This window comes from Bos indicus, chromosome 11 (assembly GCF_029378745.1).
Source record: "Bos indicus isolate NIAB-ARS_2022 breed Sahiwal x Tharparkar chromosome 11, NIAB-ARS_B.indTharparkar_mat_pri_1.0, whole genome shotgun sequence".
In the NCBI taxonomy this organism is placed as follows: Eukaryota; Metazoa; Chordata; class Mammalia; order Artiodactyla; family Bovidae; genus Bos; species Bos indicus.
In genome coordinates, this window is record NC_091770.1 from 37,377,150 (window position 1) to 37,391,548 (window position 14,399).

At 41.8% G+C, this 14,399-nt stretch overlaps 1 protein-coding gene across 6 annotated transcripts in view; it reads left to right on the forward strand.

The window, feature by feature from the left end:
• The window catches only part of EML6 (EMAP like 6), a 322,773-nt gene that overhangs the window by 278,163 nt on the left and 30,211 nt on the right, over window positions 1-14,399 (forward strand). For all 6 annotated transcript variants that reach the window (XR_011569245.1, XM_070798676.1, XM_070798674.1 and 3 more), the window contains 2 exons: window positions 4,484-4,685; window positions 4,780-4,906. Coding sequence is in view for 5 of the 6 variants with exons in the window: in XM_070798676.1 (XP_070654777.1) it covers window positions 4,484-4,685; window positions 4,780-4,906 (329 nt within the window). In the remaining variant the exon portion in view is untranslated. The remainder of the gene's footprint in view (window positions 1-4,483; window positions 4,686-4,779; window positions 4,907-14,399) is intronic.

Consider the following 14,399-nt stretch of genomic DNA (forward strand, 5'->3'; position numbering starts at 1 on the left):
AGGTATAAGAAACTGCCAGATCTTTTTCCAAAACGGTTGTATCATTTTATGTTCTCACCAAAAATGTCAGGTTTCTGGTTGCCAGTTTGACGTTGTCAGACTTATAAAGGTTAGCTGTCTTGAGGAGTAGATAGTGTGATCTTACTATGTTTGTAACTTATGTTTCCCTGGTGACCAATCATGCTGAGCATTTTTCGTTTGCTAATTGGCCATTTGTGAAGTGTTTGTATAAATCTTTTGTCCACTATTTTAAATGGAATTCTTTACCTTTTTATTCTTGAGTTCTACTGTGTAAGATTTGATTGAAGAAGAAGTTTCATAATTTAAAAGCATTTGAAAACCAGTCAAATATAAACCACTTTGATAGTATCACTTCTCTCCTTTTTTTTCATCTGATTTTCCTGGTACTCTTTCCTTCCGAATTTCATGGACCCAAGCTGGAGAACATTTCTAGATGTATAGTCACACTCCTCCAATGCTCTGGGTGTGTTGGCCACACACACACAGTCTGTTATGGACTGAATGTTTTTGTCCCCACTAAACTTCCTATGTTAAATCCCTAACATCCAATATGACTGGATATGTAGAGAGGGCATTTACAGAAATAAATAAGGTTAAGTGAGGTCATAAACGTGAGTCTCTGATCCAATAAGATTAGTGTCCTTATAAGAAGAGATACCAATGAGCTCACTCACTCTCCCCATGCGCACACACGCTGAGGAGGAAAGGCTAGATAGAAAGTTTCTCCGTGCTCATATAAGGGGTCCATAGCCGGGGTGAGAGCCCACACCAGGAGTTAAATTGGCCGGCACATTGGTCTTAAACTTCCCTGCCTGCAGAACTGTGTGGAATAAAATTCTGCTGTGTAAGCCACCCAACATGTGGCATTTTTTATGGCAACCCTACCAAACTAAGATCAAGGCATCCAGTCCCATCACTTCATGGCAAATAGATGGGGAAACAGTGGCTGACTTTATTTTTCTGGACTCCAAAATCACTGCAGATGGTGATTGCAGCCATGAAATTAAAAGACACTTATTCCTTGGAAGGAAAATTATGACCAACCTAGATAGCATATTAAAAAGCAGAGACATTACTTTGCCAACAAAGGTCCGTCTAGTCAAGGCTATGGTTTTTCCAATGGTCATGTATGGATGTGAGAGTTGGACTATAAAGAAAGCTGAGCACCAAAGAATTGATGCTTTTGAACTGTGGTGTTGGAGAAGACTCTTGAGAGTCCCTTGGACAGCAAGGAGATCCAACCAGTCCATCCTAAAGGAGATCAGTCATGGATGTTCATTGGAAGGAATGATGTTGAAGCTGAAACTTCAATACTTTGGCCACCTGATGCGAAGAGCTGACTCATTTGAAGAGACTCTGATGCTCGGAAAGATTGAGGGCAGGAGGAGAAGGGGAAGACAGAGGATGAGATGGCTGGACGGCATCACCGACTCAATGGACATGGGTTTGAGTAAACTCCAGGAGTTGGTGACGGACAGGGAGGCCTGGCGTGCTGTGGTTCATGGAGTTGCAAAGAGTCGGACACGACAAGCGACTGAACTGAACTGAACTGAACTACCAAACTAAGACACCATGCTGTTGCAGTATTCTCGCACTGAGTACTACGTCATCAAGTCTTGGTGATGCCTACAAGACCATATTATCATCACACAGCTCTCTGTCCAAAATTCAAGTTCCACTTGTTAGACTCTAATGTCATGTCTTCTTAACCCTTTTCCTTGTTCTCCTTTCCTTTGAGTTACTAGGTCTCTCTTCTAGGCATTTTTTCTATCCATGTCTTACATAGGCACTTTGACAATTTAAAATCTTGATGTGGGCACTAGGCCCCTGACAATCATATTGTTTCCACATTTGTAAGTAGAGTCCATAAAATAGACTCTGCTTTGTCAGAGCCCACCCATTTGTCCAGTACCTTAAACCACGTCCCAGGAAATCTGATGCTGTCCTGTAGCACCGTCCATTTGCTTCCCATAACCTCCCTTCCTTTCCAAGCTGTTCCCCTTCCCTCTATCAGAGAGGCTAAAATACCACCACATTGCTTACATTTTTTAAATGTAAATGTTTACTTTTTTAAAAAATCCACCCCCAAGTTGTTAAGTGTCCTTCTCATAATGTCAAAGACTCTAGAGAAAGATTCATCGAAGAGGAATCTTGTATGTAGAATTTTACAGACAGAGAAACTATATGTAAAATGTTGTAAATATGGGGAAAGGGTACATAGCTTTCATCAGATTTTTACGAATTTCCTCTTAAAAGCAGTTAGCAATAAGCACTCTGGAGACACATTTCAGATTCTCTATTCTTTCATGACTCACTGGAAGAGGAAGATTGTGGTTTTGAGTCTTGATGGGTGTTACAAAAGTGCATAGTTTGGCATGATGACCCAAAAGGACAGCTCATCTGACCCAGCTGTGCCAGGCCTCCAGGAGGCTCCACCCATAGGCCCTCAGGGAACCGCCAAACACCTTGCTCCTGGGGGAGCAGCTGGCTTCCTGGAACGTTTTAGTAACTGTGAATTCCCATTGTTCTGTGGAGCAGGGACCTGGTTTCCTATTCTGAGAACCTTGAATCATCTCTACTGGAATAATCTCAGCTTTGTTAAACAACTTCAGTGACTTAGAACTTTTTCCTTTTTCTCTTTCTGCTCTGTGTCACTTTCTTTTCCCCTGCAGCCTAATTCTGATCATTTTAGAGTGTTTTTTTTTTTCCATTATCTTTCCTTTTGAATTCCTCTATCTAGATGCAGGAGTAGAGAGAGGGATTTCTCAAGCTCTTTCACTTTCTCTGCTCCTCAAGAGACCAACTTGCATTTGTAATGGATCAAAATGGGTCACTTCCCGCTTCCAGCAGGAAGACCAGCAGGACACGTGGCTGTCCCACTCTGACCGTCCTCTCTGTTCCCATGCCTTCTGGATTTCACACGGTCACGCAGTGGGTTCCTTAGAAACCCTTCCTTTGCTCTGCCTCTTCTCTAGCAAATAGTGGCTCTGGAGGGCTTCCCAGAAATGCTGCCTGCCTGCTTGCTTCCTAGTCTGTCTAGACTCCGTACTCTGCTGAGGGGTGGGCAGTTCCACTCAGCTGCCAGGTAGGGGTCAGCCAAATACACAGAGACCTTGACCATGAGTATCTCAAAGTCACGTACTGTCCTGCCCTGCCCGTGTCTTCCTGCCATGCGTCTGTGCTGGTTTCAGGTTTCCCAGCAGGCCCGTCCAAAACTCTCTGGAAGCCTCTTGTCGATGACTGAATAAAGTTTTCATCTGAGACACCGATGCCCCTTGCGTGACCTCAGAAAGTTCATGCGGCTTCCCACGTCGCATAAGGTATTCCCTGCGAGTCGCTGAGAGGATGGAAAGTCTCTCCCTCTCTCGGTGCTCCCACGGAAGCTATTTTTGCCAGGCTGTGGCTCATGCCCTGAAAATGGAAGCTGGTCTCTGGTGCCAGCCTGGGCTTCTCACTGCTTGTCAGGACTCCCCGGACGTGAACAGCTGCTCTCACCGCACTCTCAGCCTTCCCCACCTCACTCTCAGGGTGGTGTGGCTTGGTTGCCACTCTGAAGAGCTTTCAATAGAGACTAATAAATTGGGTTCTATTTATTTGGTTATGTTTGGCTTTTTAAAAGTTTGACCTACTGTAATAAGTTCAATATATATGGATTTAATTTTATTTTACTTTTTCAGATATAACCTGAAGGTTGTTTAGTTGTGGAACTTTTTGGGGGGGTTATATTTGTTTAAAGGAGCTTACTTTGGCTTTGTGTGTGTGTGTGTGTGTGTGTTTTAAGGTGACTTGTCAACCTGTTTATTGTATTTTTTCAGTTTGTGTTCTTTATTTTTGGGAGTTTTGTTTTTTCCTTTCTCTTTGAGCTCACTTTGTTTTAACATCAATTAGTGTTTCTAGTGTTAGAAATTGTCTCCAGTGTCCGTGACAGAAACTGTTGCTTTGCTTTTAAATCTTCCTTGCTGCCCCAGGATCATAAGAAGGCCCTTGCTTGTCTGTCGCAACCTGGACTGTGGTAAAAAAGGCGCTGAGGGGGATGACCTGGGAGACACTTGATCTCAAATGTCAGCCAGACTCACCATCAGGGGTTTACACTAGATACCTGTGGAGAACAGACGTCTGACAACTAAGAGAGGCAGAAACAAGCTCTTTATCCTTTCTTAGGCTACTTTGTCAGGTGTCCAGAAATAGGTTCTATAGTTTACATTTCATTCATTTCCTCACAGACTATTTGTTGAGAACTTACAGTGAGGCAGGAAATGTTTTAGGGAAGAAAGAGAGCTAGTCCCTGCCCTCATGGAGTTTACACTCTGGAAAAATGTAGGGAAATTACTCCTCATGTGAACTGTTTCCTTTGTATCCTGTAGAAGCCTCTCTAGACAATAACATGGATGAAATAGTCCAGAAACTAGAATAACGAGACTCCGAGTCCGAGTGGGGTCATCGCTGTTTTCTGACATCGCAGGGCCAGCACGCGAGATTTAAGAAGTATGTGGGGCACAGCGCCCACGTCACCAACGTGAGATGGCTGAACAACGACTCAGTGCTGCTCACCGTGGGCGGTGCTGACACGGCCCTGATGATCTGGACGCGGGAGTTTGTGGGGACCCAGGAGAGCAAGTTGGTGGACAGTGAGGAGTCGGACACCGATGCGGAGGAGGATGGAGGTGAGCTCAGTGCCGCGTGCCTACCCTGCTTTCCTCCACCCCTTCCTGCACCATCGCAAGCCAACTCTCCTCCCGTGTCTTTCTGTCGTTTGAGGCTATGACAGTGACGTCGCTAGAGAAAAGGCTATTGATTATACCACCAAGATCTATGCTGTGAGCATCAGGGAAATGGAAGGCACCAAACCGCACCAGCAAATGAAAGAAGTTTCGGTGGAGGAAAGGTATGCTGTCTCCAGGTCTGCTTGCACTTGTGATGCCTGATGACAAGAAACTCATTGAAACCAGAGTGTGTTTTCTTTGCCCCCAAAGTTGCTACTTAAGCCCGTCTTTATTTATGTGTATGCACAGTCTTCACCTGTACACAGGCTTGAGCTGAGGGAAGTTTCCCACAGCCTTCAATATGAGGGGAGGGTGGGTTACAGTTTGCAGAAGTTGTTTATGGAAAATGAATTGATGAGACGTGAGATTTGATGAGACTACCAGGCTTCCCTTTGCCTAGAGAGGTTGTCAGGACAGCCCAAACCTATCTTGAATGTGAATGTGATGGCTCATGGCGGGGAGCATGCTGACCTGGGAGGTAGAAGGGAAAGCAGGCTTCTAAAGTCCTGGAGGAATACTTGTGGGCTCTGAAAAATAATCTTCCATTCTGCCAGAGTCTCTGCACTACACCCCTCTACTTGGTGTGCCTTCTCTTACTGTGTCTTCACCCGCCCGGATTTGTTCAGGCTTGTTTGATCATTCCAGGCCTAGCCGAAGTGATTTCGTTGCTGTGGATCCTCTGTGTAGAATGAGAGTTTCTGTTTTTATTTTGTGCCTTTCTGATGTGCTATTGTAAGTCTTGGTAAAACACTTTAGCATTTCTTTTTTTAAAAAGTTCATAATTACTACAATTACTTAATCTGCCATATTCATATTAAGGAGGATAAAGAGTGAATAAAAACTCTAGCATGTAAACAGAATTTCATGGATCTCAAAGATGTTTAAGAATTCTATGTGGGCTCTTTCCATTGACATAGGTTCAGTGTTCACAAGAACCCTGGTTCCATGATGTATTATTAATAGGATTCAAATTGTTTTGCATTTAGTATGGCTTCCCTGGTAGCTCAGTCAGTAGAGACTCTGCCTGCATTGCAGGAGACCTGGGCTTGATCCCTGAGTCGGGAAGATCCCCTGGAGAAGGAAATGGCAAATCACTCCAGTATCCTTGCCTGGAAAATCCCATGGACAGAGGACCCTGGTGGGCTGCAGTCCATGGGATCACAAAAAGTTGGGCACAACTGAGCAAATAACACTTTCACTTTCATGGCTTTCTGAATAGTAATAGATATTTAATAAACCTGTTCTATTACCTTTTACTATTAGGTGGAAATTTAAATACAAAGAAATAAAATAGCATTTCCCCTACTGCTTCAGTCCAGTGCCAGATGTTAAAATAAGCCTGATAAATGGTGGGTGTGCTACAGGCAAGAAGATTGAACTGATGCAAAAAATTCCTAATTCTTCCCTAGCATCTTTGTTAAATGTTACTAGGGGGGTCAGAGTTCTCTTTTGATTAAAAATTTTAGAGATTTTTCTGCAATAATCTGTAAATTATCATTTATTTTGTTTGCAACATGGTTTTTAGCGGCCACAAAGAGGAAATGTTTTTAAAGGACCTAATTCTAAGAATAAAGAAAAAATTTTAAAGTTCATAAGCACATAGTACATGAATAAGCCTCCCACCTACATGTGCTGTGCTTAGTCCCTCAGTCATGTCCAGTTCTTTGCAACCCCATGGACTATAGCCCACCAGGCTCCTTGCCCTGGGGATTCTCCAGGCAAGAATACTGGAATGGGTTGCCATGCCCTCCTCCAGGAAATCTTCCCAACACAGGGATGAACCCTGGTCTCCTGCACTTCAGACAGATTCTTTACCATCTGAGCCACCAGGGAAGCCCTTCCCCTGACATCTAAATAATCCACTCTAAAAAACATTTGGCCTAAATTATGCATGCTTAAAAAAAAATAAGCATTACCCAACTTCTCCAATTTCGCATATAACATTATAAAATGAGTTGACTTGGCTATTATTTCAAGGTTGCTTCTGGCTGATTGCTACAACCTAGTGATTCATCATGCTGAGATTTGGACTGGCCACTGAGAAATCTAATCACATTCCTAAATCCAAACACTATAGCTAGTTTCTAACCTATAGTGAGGTTCACCTGAACCTCTTTTGGTCTTGCTGTCTCTTTGGGCAGGTCTATAAAAATCTCATACTTGCCCAGTTTAGGAAGCCGTAAGAAAGTTGGCTCAGTGGGTAAAGAATCCACCTGCAGTGCAGGAGACACAGGAGATGCAGGTTCGATCCCTGGGTCGGGAAGATCCCCTGGAGAAGGAAACGGCAGCACACTCCAATATTCTCGCCTGAGAAATCCCATGGAAAGAGGAATCTGGCAGGCTACAGTCCAAAGGGTGGCAAAGAGTTGGACACAACTGAGTAACTAAGCATGGCAAGAAAGGTAAAGGTAGCTGCTGCTGCTGCTGCTGCTTCTGCTGCTAAGTCGCATCAGTTGTGTCCGACTCTTTGTGACCCCATAGATGGCAGCCCACCAGGCTCCTTTGTCCCTGGGATTCTCCAGGCAAGATTACTGGAGTGGGTTGCCATTTCTTTCTCCAATGCACGAAAGTGAAAAGTGAAAGTGAAGTTGCTCAGTCATGTCTGACTCTTAGCGACCCCATGGACTGTAGCCTACCAGGCTCCTCCATCCATGGGATTCTCTAGGCAAGAGAACTGGAGTGGGTTGCCATTGCCTTCTCTGGGTAAAGGTAGAGAGGACCCTAAAAATTTTGAGTCTTAAAATCCAGAATTTTGAAGCTGACTTACTTTCTTCATCACACAAGATTGTCGTAGATTAGCATACATAGAATTAATTTCTTTTTTAATACCAACAATAAAAAATGCTTCATGGTGTTGTGAGATACAGGGGTAGGCAGTTTAGTACTTAATGCTGTTCTGTGCTTAGTCACTCAGTCGTATCCGACACTTTGCGACCCCCTGGATTGCAGCCCGCCAGGCTCCTCTGTCTGTGGGATTCTCAGGCCAGAATACTGGAGTGCGTTGCCGTGCCCTACTCTGGAGGATCTTCCCAACCCAGGGATTGAACCCAGGTCTTCCGTATTGCAGGCAGATTCTTTACCGTTTGAGCCACCAGGGAAGCCCATTTTAGTACTTTACTGACATATAAAAACAAATGGGCTTCCCTAGTAGCTCAGCTGGTAAAGAATCCACCTGCAATGCAGGAGATCTGGTTCGATTCTTAGGTCCAGAAGATCCACTGGAGAAGGGAATGGCTACCCACTCCAGTATTCCGGCCTGGAGAATTGCATGGACCATATAGTCTATGAGGTCACAAAGAGTCAGACACAACTAAGTAACTTTCACTTTCACCTTCAAAAACAAATGATTCATAGCAAATGTGATGAAGAAAACATGTAGTGAAGAATACAATTTTAAGGTATAAAGAGGGTCCAGCGGCGTAGTCAAGCCTTTTCTATAGATAGCAGCGTCTTTGATAACTTAAAAAAGCCTTAACAGCATCAGTTCCCGGGGGGGTGTGTAACCACTCTAGGGTTTCAGCTGCACAGCATGCTGGGAGTTAAGCAGGCCCACACCAGGAAGGGGCCAAGGGAGAAGGAGCAGTAAGTAGTGTCTGAATTAGCAGCCTTCATGGGGACAAATCATTTCTTAATCAGAACTGAGAACAGCAGTCCCCCCCCAATCCTGGTCAGTAATTTAGGGGAGCTTGAATCTCAGAGACAGGACTGTAGACAGTTTCTGAACTGCAGAAGAAAGAGGTGCCAGGCAAGACAGGCATTCAGAGAATTTGTGAGAAAGCAGGATGAGACAGGGAAGGGGGGTAGCACCGGGCACGTGGGGTTGGGGGAGCTCCTCACAGTATCAGGCAGACAGCTCATCTGGGGTACAAAATGGGCTCCATGGACTCCAGCACCTGGCATGAGAGAGAGGCAAATGCTCTGGGCCTCGGATGTCGGGCCCAGGGGACCAGGCGGCACCCAGGTTCTCCCTGGGGATATTCAGGACTGTCAGCCCTGACACCACTCCCTTTGACTACTTCAAGCCCTGCTGACTCAAGAGGCAGGAGTGGCCTTGACCTTCCCTTCACCATTCCCTCCTGTGTGTACCTGCAAATACCCTCCTGTGCCTGTTCTAACACCTGTGCCAAAACGTGCACCAGTAAGACTAACGGGAGATAAATACTCAAGGATCACAAGAGACCTAGGCTCAGAACACCCACTCAGGGCAAGGGACTTCTTTTGCCTCCTATCAGTGTTTCAGGCAGTTCTACATTCAGTTTACATCCCTTTCCACCTTAGAACCTGTGAGATGAGTGCAGCATCTGTCATGTTGAGAACAATGCCTTGAAGGCAGCTGCACATTATGCATCCATCAGTTTTTAAGCAACTGAATTCCTAATTCCTAAAATTTATGATAGTCATAGATTAAGTAGCTGGGATGCTTTGGATTATGTGTTTCGGTATAATTCTATAACCTTATGAGTTCCTATTTTTCAAAAGCCATATGATCTTCAGATTCAGCCTTTTGAGGGGTGGGAAAGCTGAGAGAAATGATAAATGCTTTCAAAAGAAATACTAGGCTACCCCTATTGATACATAGTCCCTTCCAGGTGTTCCCCGAGCATCCTGGCCCCTTACTTCAGCTTTGCTCTGGTGCACTAGGTGCGTGGCCTCCTTGGCCCCGCCACACCTGTCTAGCCAGCCCCCAGTCTTGGTAAGCTGTTGGGTCAGCCTTCCACTCAGCAGTCACATGTGGCACATGGCTGAGGGAAGTCTAGAAGTCTCATGTAGCACTCAGAATGCGTACTCATCTTTGGTTTTCCTGTCCCAAGCGGGGACTCTGGTCTCTATTGAAGGCACATCAATTTGTTCCCCCAAATGACTGGATATTGCTTAAATTATTGTAGACCTAAAATGAAAAAAACTGACTCTTTTTAAAGTCATGAAGTTATATTGATATTTTAAATGTAAGTCTTTTTCTGCTTTCTTTTAATAGAAGTTTTTTTTTTTCCCCGTCTTTGATGTGTTATATGTTGGATAGTCTTGTCTAAAACATCAGAAATCTTTCTTTTCTGGTTTTGATTCTTGGCTCAAGCTCCCTGAAGTTGGCTTCAAAGACCATAAAAATATAGGACTTCTGGTATCTTAGATAGAATTTCATAAGATTGGTAGGCAGTGACAAAAATAACCTAAATCTTTCACACTTGGTCTGAACTCCCTGTGTCATCTGTGGCCTCAGCAAGAGAGAGAGAGACTCTGAAAAGGAAGTCATTCGGGGAGAGCTTAGTGAAAGGACAACGATGTGGGCAGCATTTAAGAAGGTGGTGTGGCACCTCGGCAGTAATAACGACTGGAAGGGCAAGGGCAGGAAGCTGTTGCCAGGTATGGAGAAAGTGGCTATAGGAGCAGGCCACCTTCCAGGAGACCTGAGGGGAGGGTTGAAGGTAATTAATCTGAGTCCCAGAAAGCAGGTGTTGAGGGAATGGATGCCTCAGCTGCGTTCTCTCCTCGCCTGTTGGCCTCCTGCTGCCTCTCTTTAGCTGAATGCAGTCTGTGCCTGAAGGGCAAGGCCGTGCCTTGATGCAATCTATGGCAGGCAGCCATGGAGGGCAGAGAGCAAAACAGAAGGGTAGATGGGAGATACGGAAGGACGCACGGAAAATACCCGCCCATTCTCCTTGAATATTTTTCTTATGGAAACTAGTATCATTATCACTAAAGAGAAATTCAGGCCACTTTAATATTGAACAGCAATTACTGCCCTTTATAAATGCTTCTGGATATGTACAGGTATTTATTGCCTAATATTATAACAAAGAAGTCAGTAAATACAATAAATACATCCAAATCAATATCAAGAATTATTAGAGACACTTAAAACTTTACCTAATTTAAGTGGAACAGTTTTGATGAGCCATAGTTTTTACATCACTGTCTAGGGGTACCACAAGAATCGACTCATTAGAGATGAGAATTACAGCTTTTTAAAATCAATAACATTTCAACATCGTTGGCCCATCTCCAGAGATTTTTATTTTCACATTAAGACAAAATCAAGAAATTAGAAACTTAAAACTATAGAATTGTTTGGTATCAATATCCAGTCTTTAGTACAGATCAAAATTATCATGCAACCTGTTTTGCATCCCATGGTAACTGGGTGATCACCACAGAGGTGAATCACAAAAGGCATTTTGTTACTTTCTAGATAGGCTCTAACAGTATCTCCAGATGTGTGGGGTACCGTCTTTTATTAAAATCCAAATATGCCGACCACACATTAGTCTTCCCAGTGGTACTCAGTGGGGCCATGTCCCCACCTTTTCCTCACTTCACTGCTTAAATTAACCATCTGCATGGGGAATAGTAATAATGGAGGTTCTTATTTAATATATTCAGTTGGAACCTGCATTCACACAAAACCCCAAATTTATGATGAAAGAAAAAATAAATACAAATTGAATTATTTTTATGGAAGTTGGCATTAAAGTATTTACTAACTTTTATTTTTCTAAGTGGATGTAATAGTTAGCTTAGGGATTGTTTTCTCAATGCACCTGAATCAGCAGTCTGTATTTTTTCAGGGTCCTTTATTAACGAGCACTGAGGCTTGCAGCTTCTGGGGCTCTGTCCAGGGACGAATGAAAGAATGTGGGACTTAACCCTTTCTGTTTCTGCACCATCTTTATAGCATCATCTTGCCTATTATAGCATTTTCCACCTTTTACTAAAAGAAGGAGAGACTCAAACCCTCCAGTCTTGTTTCCTCACCTCAGAAGCTGTATAACTTATAGTCACAAATTACAAATCAAAATACCATACTAAAGCATATTTTTTCTTCTATCAGAAAGGCCTTGGGCTTCCTGCTAGCATGTCCTGTTTATCTCAGACTGGCAAGGTCATTTTTCTTAAAAAAAAAAAAAAAAATCTGAATTAGAAAAGTTAGTTTTTAACACTTAAATTGTCTTAGCACCAGTTTGATGTAGTTTACTTATAAATTATGGATAACTAGAAACTGTGTGTGTGTATGTATTATAACTTCTTTGTCCATTTCCTTCATTGATGGGCACTTAGGTTGTTTCCATGCCTTGGCTACTGTAAATAATGCTTGTGAATATAGGGGTACAGTTATATTTTCAGTTTAGTATTTTTCATTTCCTTTAAATATTCCAGAAGTGTAATTGCCAGTTCATTTGGTAATTCCTATTTTTAATTTTTTGAGTCTTCTCCATACTTTTTTCCATAGTGGCTATGCCAGTTTTCATTCCCAGTGCACAAGGACTCCGATTTCTTCACATCCGTGCCAGCATTTATCTTTTTGGTGATGGACATTCTAATGGTCATGAGGTGGTACCTCATTGTGGTTTTAGTTTGTATTTCTCTAACAACTAGTGATGTTGAGCATCTTTTCATGTACTTATTGTCCTTCCATGGATCTTCTTTGGAGAAATGTCTATTCAGTTCCTGTGCCCATTTTTAGATTAGATTATTTGGGGTTTTTTGCTTTTGAGTTGTATGAGTTTTATAATATATTTTGGATATTAACTCCTTATCAATATATGGTTTGCAAATATTTTTCCCATTCCATAGACTGTCTCTTCACTTTGTTGATGATTTCTTCTATTGTGCAGAAGCTTTTTAGTTTACTGTAGTTCTGCTTGTTTATTTTTTATTTTGTTGCTTGTTCTTTAGATGTCATATCCAAAAACTCATTACCAAGACTTGTATCAAAGAGTTTTGTTCCTGTGTTTTCTTCTAAGAGTTTCATGGTTTCAGGTCTTACTTTTAAATGTCTTTAATCCATTTTGAGTTAATTTTTGTGAGTGGTGTAAGCTATGGGTCTGGTTTCATTCTTTTACATGTGAATGTCCAGTTATCCCAGAACCGTTTATTGAAGAAACTGTCTTTTCTCCATTAAGTACTCTTGGCTCCCTTGTCAAATATTAGCTTATTGTATATGGTTAGGTTTATATCTGGTCTCTTGATTCTGTTCCATTGGTCTATTTGTCTGCTTTTATGTTGCTACTATATTTTTTCTGATGACTATAGATTTATAGTATATTTTGAAGTCAGGAAGTGTGATGCCTCCTACTTTACTCTTCTTTCTCAGGATTTCTTTCACTAATCTGGGTCTTTTGTGGCTTTGTACAAATTTTAGGAGTGTATCTTCTACCTCTTGTAAAAAGAAATGCCACTGGAATCTTGATAGGGATGCATTAAATCTGTAGATGACTTTTGTAGTAGTGGCAATTTAACAACATTCTTCTGATGCATGAACATGATGCACCTTCCACTGATTTGCTTCTTCTTTAATTGCTTTTATCAGTCTCTCATAGTTTTCAGAGTAGAGATTTTCACCTGCATAGTTAAATTTATTCCTAAGTATTTTGTTTTTGATGCTCTTGTAAATGTGCTTGATTTCTTTCTTTCTCTGAAAGTTTGTCGTTAGTGTATAGAAACACTACTGATTTTTCTCTGGTAATTTGTATCATGTAACTTTACTGAAATCATTGATTAGATTTAACAGGTTTATGATTATCTTTAGGATTTTCTATATATAAAATCATGTTATCTAAAAATAGAGATAATTTATTCAGTTCTGATACTTATATTTCTTTTTCTTACCTGATTACTCTAGCTAAGACTTCCAGCTGTGTTGAATAGGAATGGTGCAAGTGGCACCCATGTCTTATTCCTGATCTTAGAGGAAAAGGTTTAACCTTTCATCATTAAGTATAATATTCGCTATGGGCCTGTCTTATGTGGGCTTTATTTTGTTGAGATATGTTCCTTCTATTCCTAATTTGTTAAAAGTTTTTATTATGTGTGGATGTTGAATTTTGTAAAATGCTTTTTCCATGCCTATTGAGATGATCATTTATTTCTTTCCTTTCATTATATTAACATGATGTATCACATTGCTTGACTTGCATATGTTGAACCATCCTTGCATCCCCAGGATAAATCCCATTATTCATGGTGAATGATTCTAGCAATGTGCTGCTGAATTCAGTTTGCTAGTATTTTATTGAGAATGTTTACACCTGTATTCATCAGAGATTTTGGCCTTTACTTTTCTGGTAATGTCCTTTTCTGTTTTTGGTATCAGGTTAATGCTGGTCTCATAAAATGAGTTTGGGAGTATTCTTTCCTCTTCAGTTTTTTGGAGGAGTCCGAGAAGGATTGGTGTTAATTCTTCTTTAAGTGTTTGGTAGAATTCACCCAGTGAAGGCATCTAATTCTGGACTTTTTCTTCAGTGGGAGGGTAACCATATTTTAAAGTAGAAATCCTCACAGTTAAAATTTTTTACTTTGAAATCAGTCTCTATCTTAGCTATTTTTTAAAGCAAAAGTTAGTTGATGGCAGAGTTTGATATCAACTTTATTATCACTTCCATTACCTCTCCAACATTTGAAACCTTCCACATGTTTCCATTTTCCTTGTTTTTTGGTTCTGGAATCTCTCTAACTTTTACAAAAAGAGTTGGCTTGGTGAGAGTCAGTACAACATTTAGCTGCCCTTGGATTTTTCTCTTACATCTAAAACCACAGTAAATAATCCAGGAAAGCGGCTGACTGTTTTCTGGCAAGCTTCAGACAATCAGAACTGGGATTGGTGTCAGAAGTGGGATTAAT